The sequence below is a fragment of the Callorhinus ursinus genome, unplaced genomic scaffold (assembly GCF_003265705.2).
Source record: "Callorhinus ursinus isolate GAN/ISIS: 27379988/994484 unplaced genomic scaffold, GSC_fseal_2.0 scaffold3, whole genome shotgun sequence".
Taxonomy (NCBI): Eukaryota; Metazoa; Chordata; class Mammalia; order Carnivora; family Otariidae; genus Callorhinus; species Callorhinus ursinus.
In genome coordinates, this window is record NW_027397065.1 from 62935418 (window position 1) to 62954915 (window position 19498).

Here is a 19498-nt window from a genome sequence, read left to right on the forward strand (position 1 = left end):
ATCCTTGAGCATGGTTTTTTTCTTTACCTTTTGTGTTGCGGCTTCAGAGCCCTCTACCCTCCCAGGCTTCTTTATCACCAGTGACAGTGCTGGTGGTCTTTTCTCACTTTTCTTCTATGAACTCTTTGATTTGGCCTCAATGACAACTGATTTCTTTTAGTCTCAGCAGTGCCGGATCTTCTCTGGTTTCCTTCTGCCTCTCAGGATTCTTGCTGGGGTTCTCTGGTTCCTTGAAGGTGTGACTGTCTATTGGTAGTTCTCAACTCTCAAACAAGCTTCGGCTCTTTTGAGTCGTGCGTTCAAGTCTGTTTCTTCAGCTACACTCAGTGAGTTCCTCTTGAGTCTGCGTCCATGGTGCTGATGGGCCCCATTCTCACTCGCTGTCGGCAGACCCCTCCACTGACCTGTCCCTCCCTGACTCTTGGTCATCAATAGCCTGTCTCTCGCATTTCTTCACAATGTCCGTGATTCCTTTTGCCTTTCTAGGCCAGAAACTTGAGGAAATCTTAGATGTTTCCCTTTCTTACTATACTAATCCTTCATTTCTTTGATCCTGTCATTTCTTTGAAATGCCCATCAGAGTTTTTCCTTTTCCATATCCTTCATGCACGTGCTGATGTGTCATGATCCGTATCCTTGCTACTCTGGTCAGCCTTTCCCCAGTGGTCTCCCACTTAATCACCTTCTCTCTCTCAGAGCCCTGCACACCACAGCTTACCTAGCCTTTCTGAAGGACTTCCTATCCTGCTGAGTACTTCCCACCTCTGCACAGTACCCTGTTGGCTCCCTCACTCAATGCCTTGGTCATTCCTATGGTCTTGTTGCTGTTTACAGATACCTATACCAGGAATGGCTCATAGCATCCCCAAGTGGGTGACTTCTGCCAGCATCAGAGAAAACAGATGGCGATCTCTACGAGAGCAGGCTTTCCGTATTCCAGCATTTTCTTAGGCCTGACCTATAGTCATACAGAGGCAGCTCCTTTACTTCTCTCTGATGTTGCCTCCTTACAGATTCCAGACTGATGACACTAGAGTTTTGTAGGAACACAGTGGCTATTTGTATTAGAAGACATATTAGGATTTGATAATAATTTTCTCGGATTTGACGGATGAATCATTGGGAACTGCTTATGCAAATAAATACATATATTCTCTTTTTTCAGTAATCACTTTGAGAGTTTACTTTTTTTTTTTTTTTTTAAGAGAGCGCGTGCACAAGGCAGGGGGCGGGGTGGAGGGAGACAGAACCTTAAGAGGGTTCCATGCCCAGTGCAGAGCTGGACAAGGGGCTCCATCTCATGACCCTGAGATCATAACCTGAGCCAAAATCAAGAGTCGGATGCTTAACTGACTGCACCACCCAGGTATCCCGAGAGTTTGCTTTTAGTTTTTTATTATTTTTTGATCCGGAAGGAATAGAGTTTAAAATTAGTTGATTAATGGAATTACAATATGAAAAATCATTACTGAGTCATGTCTTTTGTTTTCTTTTTTTCAAGCCTTAATTCCAGACACTCCAGAGATCTTGAATTTGTCGGCTGATTTCTCAACTTCCACATTACACCTAAAGTGGAATGACAGAGGCTCTGTTTTTCCATATCATTTAAATGTCATCTGGGAAATTAAAATTCTACGTAAAGAAAATATGGAAATTGTAAAATTAGTAAGTTTGAACCAAAATAGATTTTTCTTTCCTGTGACATTAAAGAAACCAAGTAATTTTAAAAAGATTTTTAAGGTGGTATCAGTGAACTTTTACATTGTTAAGGAAGTAGATCAGATATCATTAAAAACTATGTGCTATCACTCAAATCACCTATTAAAATAGTGTATAACTTAAAATAATGTATTACTTACCAATTCTAGTAAATTTAGGAAATTAAAGGAGGAATAATCCATGATTCCACCACTTGACCACAATAAATGTTATTTTTGTGTTTCCAGCTTTTTTTATGTGCATGTTTTCACATAAATAAATATATACGTATAATTTACTATTATTTTTACTTTCGTCATACTATAAACATAAAAACGTTTTGAAACATATTTAGTCATAGTAATTGTAGAGAAATTTTGTATAGGCCTCTAAGTTTGAATTTATCTGAATCTGAAATAACGTTCTTACTTTTGGAAAAGTTTTCAATTAGCAATAATCGCGCCTCGGATAAACCTCATTGGCTACGATACTGCCACTGCGCAAAGCTTATAACGTTCTTACTTTTAATAGTACATGTTTTTTCTCTTATTTTTTAAAAAATTTTGTTGCTGAATGGATTCCCTATGATCTGTCTTTAGTTTCCTCTTAATCTAAAGGAGAATGGGGAATAGTTGTGAAATGTTTTGACAGCGGGTATGTGGGAATTCCCTCTTTTGTCCTTTTACTCTTTTCCCTTTCCCTCTCATTGGATTTGAAATATGCTTAGTTAGAGATTTAAGAATTAGAAGGCTATCTCATGATTTTACAGTTATTTGCCTAAGTACATAGATAAGCCAGATTGTAAAGATAAAAAATAGGATGAACCTGTATTTCATAGTTGTTGTCTTGGTTTTCCTTTCTGACACTGTGTATTACATTCCTAAATGAGTGGCAGCCCTAACTGTAGCTGGCGTGCGCGTGCGCGCAGTGCTTCCATTGCTGACAGTGTTCTAAAAGCTCCGTATATGGTCGTTCCATGCATCCTCACCACAGACCTGCGAGGGGGGCACTGTCAGCATCATTCCCATTTTATAGATGAAGCTACAGAGACACAGGAAGACATGAAGTGGTGGAGCCAGGACTCTGTGCTCTTTCTTAACCACTGCAGTTTCTGTTACAAAATAGATGTATTTGTTTTTGTATAAGATGCCTTCCCTTCCTTTGCACCTGTGCAAATTGAAGGTACACTTCAAGACCTGAGTCAAATCTTACCCCTTATTTTAAAGCCCATCCTAATTTCCTCAGCCTAAAATGCCGTCTTTCTTCTTGAATTTTAATGGCAGTTCTTTCCTGTCAATCTAATTTGGAGTTAGCTTTGATACTGCTCTACCACAGTTGTCTTAAAACTTTTGCTTATCTAAAATTGTACTGTGTAGCTCTTTATGATGGCCTGACGTTTTGTGCTGGGTGGGTTACCACTTAGTGGCTTTGGGTAACTTCCCAAAACCTCCTTTTTCTCATTTGTGAAGTGGTGTCAAGTATTTACTTTAGTAAATGATACCAATATCTATAAAGCTGCTAAATACAACTACTAGTTGTCATTACTTCTTTGGGGCCTACCTAAGGGATGCTAGAATAAGAGGGTTACTCTTGGAAGTGTAAGTGAAATCAAGCATAAAGAAATGGAAATACTATTTTTAAGGTGCTGTAACTCATTGCCACAAGATGCATCACAAGATGGCAGTGGCAAAGTAGTACTTTTGGGGATCTGATCTTTGAAAAAAATCTTTATATGGGGAAATAGAGCACGAGGCCAGAAAAATAGAGATAGAACAAAGGAATTTTTAAAAAGTGAAACATGAGAGGGCAAGTAATGCAGGTCTGTAGTAAAATGTGACCTTTCTGTTTGTAATTATATGTTATTAATATCATTATTTAAGGCAGAGTTGCTTATGAACTGTCACTTTGCTATTATTTTGTGATTGTGTAATAAGAATAGAATAATAATCAGTTAGAACTTGACGGTTTCTGCCCATGGCCTCACATATGGGTGTGGAAGTTGCGCACTGCGGGGACCAGGATAGGAGTGACACCTGGGAGCTCTGCAGCACCCTCGGCCCCTCCCATTTTGCTCTTCGTGTAAACAACAAGTTTCAGTTCTTTTAGCTGATTCTTTTATTAATTATTTCCATTGTCCAGATAGCATGCTTATGTTGCTCTTCCTTAATTTTTCTTTTCAGTTTTGAGCAGCATTTTATTGTAACAGTGGGAGATGAGAATTTAGTCCTCTCATCTCCTGGCCTGGGCGCACACACTTGCATGCTGGCGTGCTTGCTCTCTCTCTCTCTCTCTCTCTCACATTTCCCATCTTTTTCCTGTATTGTTGTATCATTCTGTGATAATGTTTGGTAGACTGGCATTCATTGTTTGTATTATAGTTATATAAACACTATCCACAACTAAACCAAGTAGCATATACTATTATTTTCCTTTTTGGGGGACACAGCTTCTTGTATTTTTAGTGCTATTTTTGTGCCCCATTAATTCAATCCTAAATTCTCTCCAAGTTGTATGAATCTTGTGTTGAATTGTTCAAACACACTAGTATTTTATCAGCTAAATGTGAATAGCTCTCTCTGAGGCCTTCTGGCTTACCTCTCAGCCCTGTTTACATAGGGTTCACGTAGGTATAGTGTTGGTAGAGCAAGAGTGTGGTAAATAGCTGAGGACTCTTTGTGGCCAGAGGTTTCTCAGGAGCTCTGGCTGTCTCCACTCCTACCAGCCAACACTAGGTTTGAAGAGATTAATACCTATGTATACCCGTAAGCCATTTAGGACAAATCTCAGTGTTTTCTTGGCACATTTCTTAGGAAGCTGTGGACCAGGGGGTCTCCATCATCATCCAGGGGATTCCTTTTACCATTTTCTTGTGATGGATCCTCTTTTTCCTGAATTCTTCCTCTTAATTCCTCATTTTGGTGGAAGCATATGTTCTAGTAGGTATTTGCTATTTATTATAAATATTCTCTGCTACCTATAATGGTAGCTTGCAGATATACTTTTTTTTTTAATTTAAATTGGTTGCTAACAAAATTTAAAAGACTGTCAGTTCCAAATATTGAGAATATGCAGAACAATTGGAACTTTCACACACTTCTGATGGGAGTGTAAAATGCTACCTGATGAATTTATTAAGATGTGACATTTCTAAAAAATGTCTATTTTGCACTCATTCATGATTGCTACTTTAGCTGGGTATAGAATTGTAGGTTGGGGAATTTTCTCAAGATTTGGAAGACATTGTTCCATCTGCTTCTTCTTGTGGGTCTGTCTTCCTTTGTTGTACTAGACAGTCATTGGGCCCCTTTCAGTCTGAAAACACATGTCTGTCAGCTTGGGAAATTTTCTTATTTTATGTCTTATGTCTCTGATTTCTTCATATCTGTTCTCTCCTTTTTTTATTTTTTTCCTTACAGAAATTCTTCAGAAATTGGACCTTCTCGACTGGTCCTCTAATGTTCTTAATTGTTCCTACTTTCCATCTGTAATTTTATTTTGCTCTGTTTCCTGAACAGTTTTTCTTAAACTTGATCTTGCATTCCTGCTATTGAATTTCTATTAATAGATTTTTTTTTTAAATGTGCAAGAGATCCCTTTTGTCTGTTCTGTTTGTTTTATGGATGCAATATCTTTATCTCTGAGGATACCAGTTATTTAATTTTTTTTCTTTCTGTATAGTCTGTTTCTTCGAGTTGCTTTTTTCTTTGTTTTGATCTTTGACTCTCATATTAGAACTTTTTCTCCAATTTCTGGTCATCTTCATTGCTGCTCACATTTAAGTGAGTGACTTTTAATTTTTTTTTTTTTTTTTTATTTGGAATTTTTTTTTTTTTTTCCAGGGATTTTTATTTGGGGTTTCTTTTTAGTTGTTTAGGTTGGGTTTTTTTTTTTCAAAATTTTTTTTTTTTTTTTTTACTTTATTAAAATACTGAGTTTATTTCACATGTGTATTTTTGTCTCCCCACCATTTCCATTTGTCTGACCACCACTACTACTATGTCCTATCATAACATTCCATACATACTTAAAACCAAGCAAAGGGTGGAGTTCCATCTTTAAAAACTAAACAGGCACTTTGGACAACACATTCTTGGCAATGGAACCTGGACAACATTTATCAGACACGGTAGGGAAAGTTCTCACTCTGCATTATAAAAAGGACAACCAGATATCAACTGTTACAGAAATGAAATAAGACGGAAAATTTTAACAAACTGTTTAAACTATTTTCTTAAAGAGACTTCCTCCGCTGCCAGAGATCTTGAATAGCCTCTTGGTCAGTCATCCGGAAGCAATTCTTCACATAATTGATGAACTTGGCTTCCACTTTGGGAAGAGAACCACCTTTTTCTATACTTGCTTGCATTTTTGCTTTAATGTCTTCTACAGAACTAGGTTCTTTCGGTGTTTTGGGCATCTCTTCCTGTTTTTTGAAAGAGTCTTGACCTTTTGTTTTTGGTGTTGATGGTTTTGAGTCTTTTCCATTCTGGTTTTTGTGCATTTTTGGCTGGAGTATCTCATATAGATTTCTTTACTGGAGGCTTTTCTTCAGCTTCCTCATCATCAGAATCATCATCATCATTGTCGTCGTCGTCATCTTCATCATCACCTATATCAGCAGCAGTTTTTACTTTTTCTGCGGAACCTTGCTGCCGCTTCAGGGGCAGAACGCTTTCCAGATATACTAAGGAGGTTCACGTCCTCTTCCTCTTCCTCTTCTGACTCTGCATCTTCCTCCACAGCTCCTCAGTGCTGTCCACTAATATGCACAGGCCCTGAACCACGTTTCAACCGTAAGACCACAAGTGGTGTTATTTCAAAGCCCCCAAGAGAAACCGTTGGCTGTACAGACATTTTCAAAGTTGCCAGTGTGACTTGAATTGGACTGCTTTAATTCATTGCCTCTGCTTCAAGAACGTGCAATTCATTCTTTGCACCAGCTCCTAAACTGACCGTTCTTAAAGATAACTGGTGCTCATTTTCACCATTATCCACCTTAAAGTGATAATCCTTGTCAGGCTTTAGTTCACAACCAAAACGATAGTTCTGGGGCCTCAGGGGGCTCATGTCCATGTCCATCGAATCTTCCATGGGGTGGTGGCACGCACTTAGGTGGGAGAGAAGGTGGACAGAGATAAACGACTACTGTTCCACAGAACAGCTGCACAGGATGGAATCACACCAGGCTAGTTGACAAAATCTTAATACTATTTTTTTAGATTTTTAGCTTGACCTGTTCATATGCCCCAGGAAAGTTGATTTAGGTTCCTACCTGGTAAGTAGCAACTCTGCCATCAGTATCCTGAGGGCTGAGTAGGAGAAGAAGGCAGGAGCATCCCAGCCTTCATAGTGCATAGGTTAGCAATCCCCTTGTTTTGGGTACAGTATTTCCCATTCTCTGCTCTTTCTGAGATTCTTCATTCCAGAGGTAGTGTTTTACTTTTCCAGATCATAAATCTCCATTCTGCCAAGATGAAGAAGGGTAGTCTTTTGGTAGCACAGAATGTGGGAGGGAAATCTGGGTACCTAAAATCTCTTCAAACAACTTTCAAGCAGTCTTCTGTTCTGCGCCTCACCTTCACTGCATTTCTAGGGGAGCCTGGTACAGCCCCTTCCTGAGCCCTTTGGCATTTCCATGATAGAAGTCAGGTGGTTTCTGCCTTTTCCATTGGAGGCTTAAGATTCAGCTTTCTCAGGTCTTCTGAGTCCATTACTGTTGTCCATCAGCTCTCCAGTATCCAGAATTTCATTGGTGTTGTTTCTTCTGGTTTTTGCCTTTGTGCATCTATGCCTTAGGAAAAAAAAAAATCTGTGTACTTTCGTTTTAGAAAGATTTCAGAAGATAAGAGAAAAGGAAATACAGTTATTTAATCTGTTGTCTTTAACTGGAGCTCCCAAGGTTTCTTTTAGTAGATCTTTGATATTTTATTGAAATCCTTCCCATTTTTCACAGTTGAGATTAATATTTTATCTTACTATAAGCTGCATATAAAAACAAATCTGATCTGAAACAGTTATTTTGTTGAGATGCTGTTCCTTTCTTTGCCTTTAACTCTTGGAAGTACAAACCCATTAATTTTTTTTCTTGATGAAAAATGGAGATCATTTTTGGCAATGGTACATTTGTGAACTGTATTGAATGTTTGGAATATTAACATCATGTATAATCATGCAGTGGAGCCTAAAACTGAAGAAGTAAACAAGTGCACTGGTCGTGATGAGCACCGGGTGTTGTATGGAATTGTTGAGTCATTATATTGTACACCTGAAGCTAATATTACACTGTATGTTAATTATGCTGGAATTTAAAAAAAAGAAGTAAACATAAATGAATCATCATTATTGTTCCTGTAACTCTCCTATTATGCCTTATAGAAAACCAAGATGGTTGTACAAAAGGGCAAGCCTTTAACTTAGTGGTGATTGTCTACATTTTATTGTGTTTTTTAAGGAAGCAGAACATATCACTACTTAGAAATCTTATTTTGTGTTTGTCTTCATTTTTTAGGTGACCCACAACACAACTGTGAATGGTAAAGATACAGTTCATCACTGGAGTTGGACCTCAGACATGCCCTTGGAGTGCGCCACTCATTCTGTGGGAATTAGATGCTATGTTGATGATCCTCATTTCTCTGGTCACAAAGAGTGGAGTGACTGGAGCCCACTGAAGAACGTTTCTTGTAAGCTTACATTTAAAAAGCTTTCGTTTCTCAAATGAATTAGATTAGTCTTGCGTAAGGGTAAGGTTTAGTGTAAGCTTTCAGTTCTCCAAATGCCATTTGGCTTCATGCGGGTCACCTGGGGATCTTCCAGGTCTCTGTCCCAGAACATTTTGATTTAAAAACTCTGAGATAGGATTCAGGAATCTGTTTTTAAAGATCTTCTGAAGGCATTAGATAAACATCCAGGTTTGCAGATCACTGGTAGGCATTGAAGAACATTTAAAAATTTTATGTAGATGTTATTGAGATCAAGTCTATATTTAAAAAAAAAAATGGCTTCTAGTTTCTTGCCCACAGAGCAGATCCCTATGAGCTGCAGAGAACATGGGGATCTGTAAGTATACCCAAATCCCAAATCATCTGCACGTTGAATGAAACTCATATGCAGGTAGAACGTTGGCAGTGTAAGAGAGGCCTGAAAAATTGTTGACAGTGTAATGAAGTCCTTCAGAAGGCTGGTTATCATTGTAGATTATCCACTCTAGTGCCCACATGGAGAAATGGGTCAGAGGAAGGAAGGACTAGAAGCACGTCGATAAGTAAGGGGGATCTTACTGCCATTGAACAAAAGACAGTGAAGGCGTAAAGTAGGGCATGTGGGTCTGGAAAGGAAAAGGGGCAAAAGGTATGAAAACACTGAAGAGACAGAATTAAAATTAGTGACTGTGCATTTGTTAACCAAGAAATAGAGCCAAAGGTGACTGTTAGTTTGGACAGCTGAGTAGCTGGTGATGCTTTCCGCTGAAACAGGAAATACATGAATGACTTAGGTGGGAAAGATAAATTCATTTTTTAATATGTTGAGCTTGAGGTACTTAGGAAGTTTCTGGGTAGGGATGTCTCAGGCAGTCGAAAATACAAGTCTGGCATCCAACGGATTACTAGGAGCTGGAGATATATATTTGAGAGTCATCAACATACATGGGATGTGAAATTGTTTAAATCTAGAGGTTGCTGTACTCGGGGAAAGAAAATGGGGACCAGGGACACATGTCTTACAAGCTGGTATGTCTAAGGGTAGGATGGAAGAAAAAGAGCCAGCAGAGTGGAAGACAGTAGCCAGAGGGTTCAGAGTAGAACCCAAGAGAGAAGGGAGTTTTGAGAAGCTAGAGTTTAGGCAACATGTCGGATGCTGTGGATGTTGAAGGCAAGGGTTACTGAGAAGTGGTCATTGGACTGAACAAATAGATCAGCGAGCCATTTTAGTAGAATGGTCAGGGTAGAAGCCAGATTGTGGTAGATTAGAGACTAAGTAGATAGAAAGGAAACTAGAGATAATTAAAAAGATTGGACGTTTAGGAAAATAAAAGCAAAGGTGTGGTTTTAACCTGCAGAGAGTTGAGGTTAAGGAAAAAGTGCTCTTTAGGATGTGGAATACTTAAACATATATTCAGGCTGATGGAAAGTAAGAAGTCTGCCCTAAATACATAGAAATCATTTCAAAGGACTGGAATTATTTAATGAGTGACATTTTCTTGGTATGGATTTTTCACATATGGATATAAACCCATTTAGTTTGAACCTTCAGACTTCTTAGACATTAACCTGTGACCTTGGGCATTGGCCTGAAATCCCCTCCGCTCCCCCATTATCAGCCATAAGTAGATAAAATATACGTGGTTTTTATTTATTTCTTGTATATGTCCTGCTCCTTTAAAGGTCCTTTGGGCCGCCGTTATTAGAAAACACTTTATAGTATGTTTTATATACACTGGGCTATTTTATGGTAAAAGACTTCTAAGGTATTTGTAATTCCTTTTGTTCTCTCTAGGGTCACCTGATTCTCAGACTAAGGTTTTTCCTCAAGACAAAGTGATACTTGTAGGCTCAGATATAACATTTTGTTGTGTGACTCAAGAAAAAGTGTTATCAGCGCAGATTGGCCAAACAAATTGTCCCCTTATCCATCTTGATGGGGAAAATGTGGCAATCAAGATCCATAATATTTCTGTTTCTGCAAATAGCGGAACAAATGTGGTTTTCACAACGGAAGATAACATATTTGGGACAGTTATTTTCGCAGGATGTAAGTATATAATATTAAAGAGTTCCTATTGATCTGCTTTGGGCCTCTTTAAAAGCTTTAATGCTATTTCCAGGGACATGGACAGTTCTATTTTTTTTTAATATGAAGACACCAGAATTTTTGCTTGTTTTAAGATGAGTTCTAAGCTCGTTTTCTGTATGTTTGTATTTATATAACTTGTAGCTTTTGTAGTAAGATTTGAAACATCCAGCTGCTTAGTTTTAAATTCTTAAGTTAACAGTTTTGCTGAGTCAAGGGTAGTTTGTATATAACATTTCTTAATACTACATTGTTTAGGAATTATTTCATATACAGTTGACCCTTGAACAAAGTAGGTTTCAATTGCATGGGTCTGCTTATACATGGATTTTTTTTTAAGTATTTATTTATTTTAGAGAGGGAATGGGTGTACAAGAGGTGGGGGAGGGACAGAGGGGGAGAATCTTCAAGCAGACTTCCTGCTGAGCGTGGAGCCTGACATGGGTCTCGGTCTCACCACCCATGAGATCATGACCTGAGCCGAAACCAAGAGTCAGATGCTTAACTGAGCCACCCAGGCACCCCTACATGGATTTTTTTCAATAACTACAATACTATAAATGCATTTCCTCTTATGATTTTCTTAACATTTTCTGTAGCTCACTTTATTGTAAGAATATAACACATTATAACATACAAAATAATATGTGTTAGTTGTCTATGTTTATAGGTAAGGCTTCCAGTCAATAGTAAACTAGTAGTTAAATTTTGGGGGAGTCAAAAGCTATATGTAGATTTTTTTTTAAGTTTGTTTTAGTAATCTCTACACCCAACGTGGGCCTCAGACTCACGACCCTGAGGTCAGGAGTTGCATGCTCTTCTAACTGAGCTAACCAGGTGCCCTGTATGTAGATTTCTGACTGCATGCGAGGTCAGTGCCCCTGACCCTGTGTTCGAGGGCTTACTCACAGTCAATTTTCCACCTAAAACACACCTCTTAAAATTAAAATTTTAAAACATCCCACCTAATATAAACATACATGTCTTTTTAAAATTAAAATTTAAAAACATACCTTTTAAAACAACCCCCAATTAAAGAAACAGTAATGAATTTTCCACAAAATCTTTCGACGGCATAACATGTGCTTCTCTAGCTTTCAAAGTAGTATATCTGAGAAGAAGAGGGTTGCTGGAGGACAGGCTCGGGAAGGGTCCCTCTCTCGCTGTGTCCTCTCTGTAACATATGCCTCATAGTACAGGGGCTTCTTTATTAACATTGTCATTCCCACAGTTCTAAAATTCCATGACATTTCCGAAAGTTGTTGTGAGGGACTGCCCTGTTTATGTAGCTTGTGTTGAATGTCCACAGGGACTTTGTGTTTGGAGTGTTTCTGTCCCCTCTCCTGTGGTAACTGGCATGTGGTGCACGGATGGCTTTGCCCCCAGCAGCGCTGCTTCCCTTCCTCCCTAGCATTCGGAATCAGAGGCTGAGTTTGGTCTAAAGGGTCTCATGATCAAAGGGTGTGGAATGTACTGAGTGGGTTTTGTGATTTTTCTTTGGATCGTGGTGATTTTTCTTCCCCTTTTCTGGATTCTCAGCGGTGCTCTAGACCAGCAGCTCTCCACCTCTCTTTTCCTTCCAGTGAAATTTAGGCTGAGTTATGTTGCATCGCTCATATATTCCCAAGGGAATAACCGGGGTTAGATGCACTTCTCAGTTTGATGGCTGTAACTTTTGGAATTCAAGTGAGAGAGAGATTATGTTCAAATTTAAACTTGAAAGAAAATTTCTTTCCTAATGGAATTTTAGGGAAGGACTTGCAACATTCCTCACAAATGACTATGGAGTGTAAGTTAAAAACCAATGGTATATGGAGTGAGGCTACCCTATGATAAGTGATACCAAAAAGTGAGATATCCACTTGAAAGTATGAAAGAGAAAAATTAAAAATCAGAAGATGAGACTATTCATCAGGTTTTTATTGTTTCCAATAGTGTTCTACTCTTTTTTTTTTTTTTTTTTGACAGAGACACAGAGAGAGAGGGAACACAAGCAGTGGGAATGGGAGAGGGAGAAGCAGGCAACCTGCAGAGCAGGGAGCCCCATGCGGGACTCGATCCCAGGACCCTGGGATCATGACCTGAGCTGGAGGCAGACACTTAACGACTGAGCCACCCAGGTGCCCCATTGTTCTACTCTTCTATACATAATAGTAGAACAAGCCTATTTAATTCATAATTTCACCTTCATTTATAGCATTTGGGGTTGAACTATTCAATTTTTGTTAACTCAGAAGCAGCGATAGAATTTCCCTTCAGAGGGATTTCTTTAGGAACTTAACAGGAAGGGCAGTTTGTGGTGTGAGTTAGGGATTAAGATTCATTATTTTCTTTCCTTTATGGATATCCTGTTAACCCACCATATATTGAAAAGACACAATGAAAACCTGCCAGGATTTTGATTTGAGTTACATTAGATTTATTAATTTAGGAGACCACTTTAAGAGAACTTTCATTCTCACTATACTGAGTTATCCAAACCAGGAACATGTATATATTTTCATTTAGTTAGGTCTTCTTTGATTTATTATAGTGATAGGAGGTCTTATATATCTTTTAGTAAATTTATTCCTAAGAGTTTGATGTTTGGTGCTAGTAAAAGTGTCTTTTCCTCTTCAGTTTATTATTGTAATTGCAAATACATTTATTATCCAACAGATAGGATATTTACCAATATTTTTCAGTGTTTATGCATGAGCTAATTTAGTTATAAGCAAAATATTTTATAAACACTATGCATTCAATCAGTTATTTTCATAGATAGTGCCACTTCATTAAAAATTGACTTAAGTATTAATCTTTCATCATACTCATGAATTTTAAAATACTACATTGTGACATAGAATTAGAGTGTGTAAATATTTTATGTCACATGTCAAATTTCATACTTTCTCATTTGAAAATATTTTCATAAAAATGGCTGTTTTTTAAATTGCATTTTCTGTTTGCTGGTAATACAGTTGATTTATACCTAGTTTTTATCCAGCTTCAGCTGATTGAGAAGATAGTACATTACCTTTCAAATACTGCCTTCTCCTATTTTTTCTCCCTCCATCTTTGCTTCCGCTTCTTTCTAATTTGCTTCTGTTATTTGGATTTTAACTATTTCACCTTAACATTAATCTGCCAAATACTAAAATAATCGGCATTTTAAGTATACCCAAAAATTTGGTATGTCATTTTAATAAAATGGCTGAAAGTTTAGCCTTAGATTTAAAACAATTTTCAAAACAAATATATCAGTGTTATCTGCTTATGCAGTTGTTAGATTTTAAAAACTCATGACTCCTCTTAATATTACCTAAAATACCATTGACGGACATTATTCTGCTTCAGGAGGGTATGTGAAATTCTCTATGTCCTTCTAAGTCTCTAAAACAGTCTAAGAACTGTCTTTAAAGATTAGCTCTTAAAAAATAAAATTATTTTACAGAATTTGCAACAAGTACGTAATTGTTTTTTAAAAACTTGTGAAAGATAATTTGGTAGATAAGGTAAATATGACAGAGAACACCAGTTTCTGTGTATGCTTGATTAAACATGAGTACAGAGGTAATCAATTTCTATAATTAGTGTCCAACTGCAGAATTTTGCATTATTACTTTAAAGGTCTAAGACACACAGAAAACCCCCATTTTTCTTTTTTCTAGTTTTGCCCCTGCAAAACCAGAGGGAGTGTTCCAATAAAGAACAAAAACAGAAGAGCAGTAGTCACTTTGAACATAGGAAGATGCAGAATTTTACCAAGAGATACTTTGTAAATAATAATCATTGTAACTTATTTAAGAACTCTGAAACTTGTAATATGACCGGTGCTGACCTTTAATCTGAGTTGGTACTTCTTTTCAAATCACAGTATTTACATGATAGATAATACTTTTAACCTGTAGATTTTTCTGATTTGTTGGGTACAGCTTCCTTTGAAAGATTTGATAGGATTTAAGGGGGGAAAAATGTCTTCAGGTTGCTGTTGGGAAGTTTCCAAATGAGCTAGTAGTCATTCTGCAGTATATTTTAGTCCATCATTTCTAACATAATATGAACTCCAGAAAAACAAGCTACAGAAAGCATGGCAATTCCTGCATTGTTCAAAAGGTAAAATGTAAACAATACATTATTTCATTTCTAAAGGAAATTGTACAAAATATAGTTAACATTATGAAACGTGTTTTCAGGGAAAATATATGTAACCCATAGGATGTAACTACATTTTTTTCCTATTAGATCCACCTGATATTCCTCAAAAACTGAACTGTGAGACCTATGATTTAAAAGAGATTGTCTGTACTTGGAGTCCAGGAAGACCAACTGCATTGGTGGGCCCACGCAATACAAGTTATACTTTATTTGAAAGGTAAAAGTCACCAGGGAAAGATGTCAGAGAGCGAGGAGCACATTGGAGGGTATTAAATGACATAGGGAAATGCGATATCTCATTTGTTATGAGTAAGATATAAAAGCTAATATGCTGTATAAAATTGGTTATACCATAAATACTGCAGATGACATGCACACAGACTAGATTCATATGCTTTTTCTAAAAATCCTAGAAGAACCCTCAAATATGAACAGAGACTGTTTCTAGGTTTCTGGCCGATTATTTTCATCTCTTTTCTGAATCATATACATTTTCTTTGCCAAGTACATAGTGCATCTAGAATTAGAAATAAAAACTTTTAAAAAAGATTATTAGAAATTTACCCATTCATTTTTTTCCTGAATGAAGTATTTATCTCTTAATATTTCTTATTGCTCTCTTAATTCACAGTTTTTCAGGGAAATATGTTAGGTTTAAAAGAGTTGAAGCACCAACAAATGAAAGCTATCAGTTACTCTTTCAAATGCGTCCAAATCAAGAAATATATAATTTTACTTTGAATGCTCGCAATCCTCTGGGTCGATCAGAATCAACTATTTTAGTTAACATAACTGAAAAAGGTAAGCTGCTGCATAAACCAGTGTCTTAAAAATAATTTTAGAAGTGGTAAAATGTTTTGAAATTAATGAAAAGTGCTTCTAGGGCTTCCTTTTTATAATTTTCTTTAGAGTTACTTAATATTTTATGTTTTATTTAAAAATCCTTAAAATGTATAATTTCAAGTTTCACCATTTTATTGAATTCAGATAAAAATTTGTATGAGTCATTTACATAGAAACTTTAAGTGGCTTTATCTAATAGTTTTTGATTCTTGAAAAATTTTTTGCCCAATTTTTAAAAGCTTTTTTTTTTCAATCTTTTTATTTTAAAATAATTATAGACTCACAAGTGGTTGCAAAAATAATAAAGCCCCGTGACCTCACCCGGCTTTCTCTGCTTGTGACGTCTTACTAACTACAGTACAATTTCCAGATGAGGCAATCGACCCTGATACAATACCGCAAACTAGACCAGTGAACTGGACTACAACAGACCTTGCTCAGTTTTTGCAAGTTTCTGTGTGCGTTTGGAGGTGTGTGTGCGTGGATGTGCTTCTGTGCGGTTGGATCCATGTACAGATTCACGGAACCACCAACACAGTCAAGCTACAGTACTGGTCTGTCTCCACGAAGAGACTTCCGCTTGGTGCCCCGTTAGCAAACCTCCCCACACCTCTCCGCTGTGTACCCCCTACCCCATGCTCCTGCATCCCTGTCCCCAGGCAACATCTACTCAGTTCTTCATCTCTGTGTTTTGTCATTTTGAAGTGTTGTATAAATGGAATCCTACAATACCTAGCCTTTTTCACTAAGGGTAATGTCCTTGAGATCCATCCAAGTTGCTGTGTTTATCAGTAAGTGGTTTGTTCCTTCTTATTGCTGATGATTCTGGGACTTTTACCGGCCCTATTAATATGTAGTTCAAAATAGAAATAAAATATGGTCCATCTTCTTAGCATTCATTCCCATGGCATTCCACTGTAGTCCAGAGGCCTTCTCTTAGAGCCTCACGGTCAGTGGAGAAAGGCTTAAACCAAATGCATTATAATAGACACTAGCAAGTGCTTAGCAACTGATCTTGTTGCCCTATTTGTAGATGTAAGTACACTTCTATTAATTATTCCTTCTCATCATTTTTGTTTCCTGGTTTTTCCTAAGGTCAGAACAGTTACATTTTGTACTTGAGTGGTAGTGTTTGTGTGTATTTGTCTGCCCTCGGCCTTTCAACCTTACTTTCACATGATTCCTTCTTCCCACTCACCTGGGCCTATGTGCTATCACCAGCATCGTGTGTAGTTTGTTTCACTGTTGTACTGTTCTTGCCAAGACCCAATCAGAAATGCTCTTCTGCATCAGTTTCAGCAATTTTAGTCAGATTCTTCCTTCAAAGCTCATCTTAAGTTCCATCTTCACTCGAAGACTTTCCCTCCCACACTTGTATCTCAATTCCTGTAGCCACTAAGAGCTGTACCACACATTTCCAACTTAGCATATATACTCTTGTTCATTATCTCTCTTTTTTTTGTCACTCTCCAAATAAATTAGGGGTTCCTTAAAGGTAGAGATTATGATCCAACTACCTTTTAGTATTCCTGATGCCAGTCAAAGAACCTTGAGTGTGGTTGGTCTGTTGGCACGATACCAGCAGTAAAAGTGAGGTTTGTGTATGCCACGGGTACTAAGTGGAATATTGTTGATCGGTACTAATGGTGCCTCTCTTGTTTCTTGTTTTTTTTTGGGGGGGGGTGTTTTTTTTTAAATTGTCATTTATTGTATTCTAAAGTAGCTTTTAAAGTAATCTTTACAAATTATATTTATAGTCTATCCTCGAATTCCTACTTCAATCAAAGTGAAGGATATTAATTCAACTGCTGTTACACTTTCCTGGCATTTACCAGGCAACTTTGCAAAGATTAAACTTTTATGTCAAATTGAAATTAACACAACTAACTCAGTCCAAGAATTGGTGAGTAAGATTTTTCTATAAACTTCCTTTGAGGTTACTTTGGGTAAAATAGTTTTCAAAACGAATTAAGGAAATTGATACGCAGAAGCTCTCAGATGATTTATTATAGAAATTTACTAAGAACTAAGACATTATATATCAATGTAATGACAGCATTATACTTAGCACTTGAAAACAGTTATAATCCTGGGTATTATAGAACATGAGTTTGACTTTTACTACTCAGAATGTTTCCAAGTCTAGTATAGTACCTGTCACATGGCTGGTGCTCAGCAAATTTGTACATGAATTAATAGTTTTTGCTATAACCTTTAGCATCAGTTAATGGACTGATAAGCACCAGAGAGAAGATGTGATTTCTAAAACTGCCAAGTACAGCAATAGGAGCAAGTTCTAAGTCAGAATGTGGTCGTTATAAGTCAGAACATGACTTTTTAATACATTTCAGATACTTAGCTTGACTTTTGTAATGTACCATCTTATAATTTGTGGTAAGTCCAAAATAAAAGATATTGTAGTGAAAATACTCATTTGGAAACTTACTGATGATTGCTAGAAAATAAGTCAAATGCCAGAATATAACCCAAAAAACTCCTTTATAATTTGTAACTGGGAGCTCAGAGGATTTCCTGAGGCATGCAGATCCTCAGATTTGTTTAAATTATTTCATTTTAATTTTACATAATTTAAATAAGAATTTGTTGAATATTCTGCATGTTTAGCACCATACTAGAGGTTCTAAGTGCCCTGTTAAAAAAATAGATAAGATGATGCCTGCCTCAGAGAAGCTTCCAAATGTAGCTGACTAATGTACTTAATCCTCAAAGTCATCTTAGATTACTAAAGTATATTAAGGCTTGTTGTATTACCATTAGCCATTGACCAATTAACAATATTATATCATCCTTTTCTGCATAATTTAATTGATCATTATTACTTAGACCCAGTATTTGAATTAAAATGATAACTAAATATATTACTACAGGGTGTAATTTCACAGATTTTATATTTATGTGAAAATTAAAATGTTTTGGTGGATGAAGTGTCTTTAGTCTTACAAAGGTAAACTCACATGGACATTTAGTCAATTTATGTTATAAATTTGGGTGGCTTATCAAAATGTGTGTGTATGTGTATATATATGTGGATTCTTACATGACATTACATATACATACTGATTTGCTTTCTAATAGCGGAATGTCACAATCAAAGGAGTAGAAAATTCAAGTTATCTTGTAGCTGTGGACAAGTTAAATCCATATACTATATATACTTTTCGGATTCGCTGTTCTACTGAAACTTTCTGGAAATGGAGCAAATGGAGCAATGAAAAAAAATATTTAACCACAGAAGCCAGTAAGTTCAGTCAATGGTTTATAGCTGATTATTACTATGGATCTTGACATTTTACAACTTATTTTTAAAGAAAATGTCACCGAAGTGAGTAAAAGGAGAAAGCTTGAATTGCATAATTGTGTAATATCTCCTAGTAAAATATCATCCAGACATCTTAAATCGTGGCTTTAAGGTTTGTGCTCCTACGGGCAGCCGCTTGGCCTGTGTTGTGGGGAAGACCAGGCCTGTCTGCAGGATGTTTGCAGCTGTGTCCTAAGATGATGCAGAGGAAACAAACTCGAAACTGTGATGAGATTATGGGTGATTTCTCTGACACTTTCCTCCTTTCCTAGAATTTTGGTAACCTATTTAGATGACTTTACTGAAGACAATTGTTAATAAAGAGAATTGGTTGGAATTTTTATTTGTGACCTAGGCTTGAGAAACGGATGGGGCCAGAGATCTTGAACTTAGTTTCTGCAGTACACGGAGGTCAAAATAGGTACAAAATTAGGTAACTGGTTTTCTGAGTATGATAATTTCCAAAGATGGAATGAGATTCTATCCTTGAATAATCAGATGTCAGCTTTAAAAGTAAAAAGCAAAAAAACTTAGAAATAGGTATAATTTTCAGGAGTCATTCAACAAAAGATAGCAAAAGCTTTATTTGCGCTAGATAATATAGGGAATATAAAACTTCTTCTAGGGGTGCCTGGGTGGCTCAGTTGGTTAAGCATCTAACTCTTGATTTCAGTTCAGGTCGTGATCTCGGTGTCCTGGGATCAAGCCCCA

General features: G+C 37.0%; 1 protein-coding gene and 2 pseudogenes across 1 annotated transcript in view; 1 reads left to right on the forward strand and 2 right to left on the reverse strand.

Moving 5' to 3' along the window:
* Positions 1-19498, forward strand: part of LIFR (LIF receptor subunit alpha) — a 53258-nt gene that overhangs the window by 9170 nt on the left and 24590 nt on the right. The window contains exons 4-10 of the mRNA XM_025867370.2: positions 1502-1665; positions 8207-8381; positions 10195-10449; positions 14713-14842; positions 15257-15426; positions 17226-17371; positions 18565-18727. Of these exons, the coding sequence (XP_025723155.2) occupies positions 1502-1665; positions 8207-8381; positions 10195-10449; positions 14713-14842; positions 15257-15426; positions 17226-17371; positions 18565-18727 (1203 nt within the window). The remainder of the gene's footprint in view (positions 1-1501; positions 1666-8206; positions 8382-10194; positions 10450-14712; positions 14843-15256; positions 15427-17225; positions 17372-18564; positions 18728-19498) is intronic.
* Positions 2041-2206, reverse strand: LOC112820537 (U4 spliceosomal RNA; annotated as a pseudogene).
* Positions 5606-6869, reverse strand: LOC112820275 (nucleophosmin pseudogene; annotated as a pseudogene).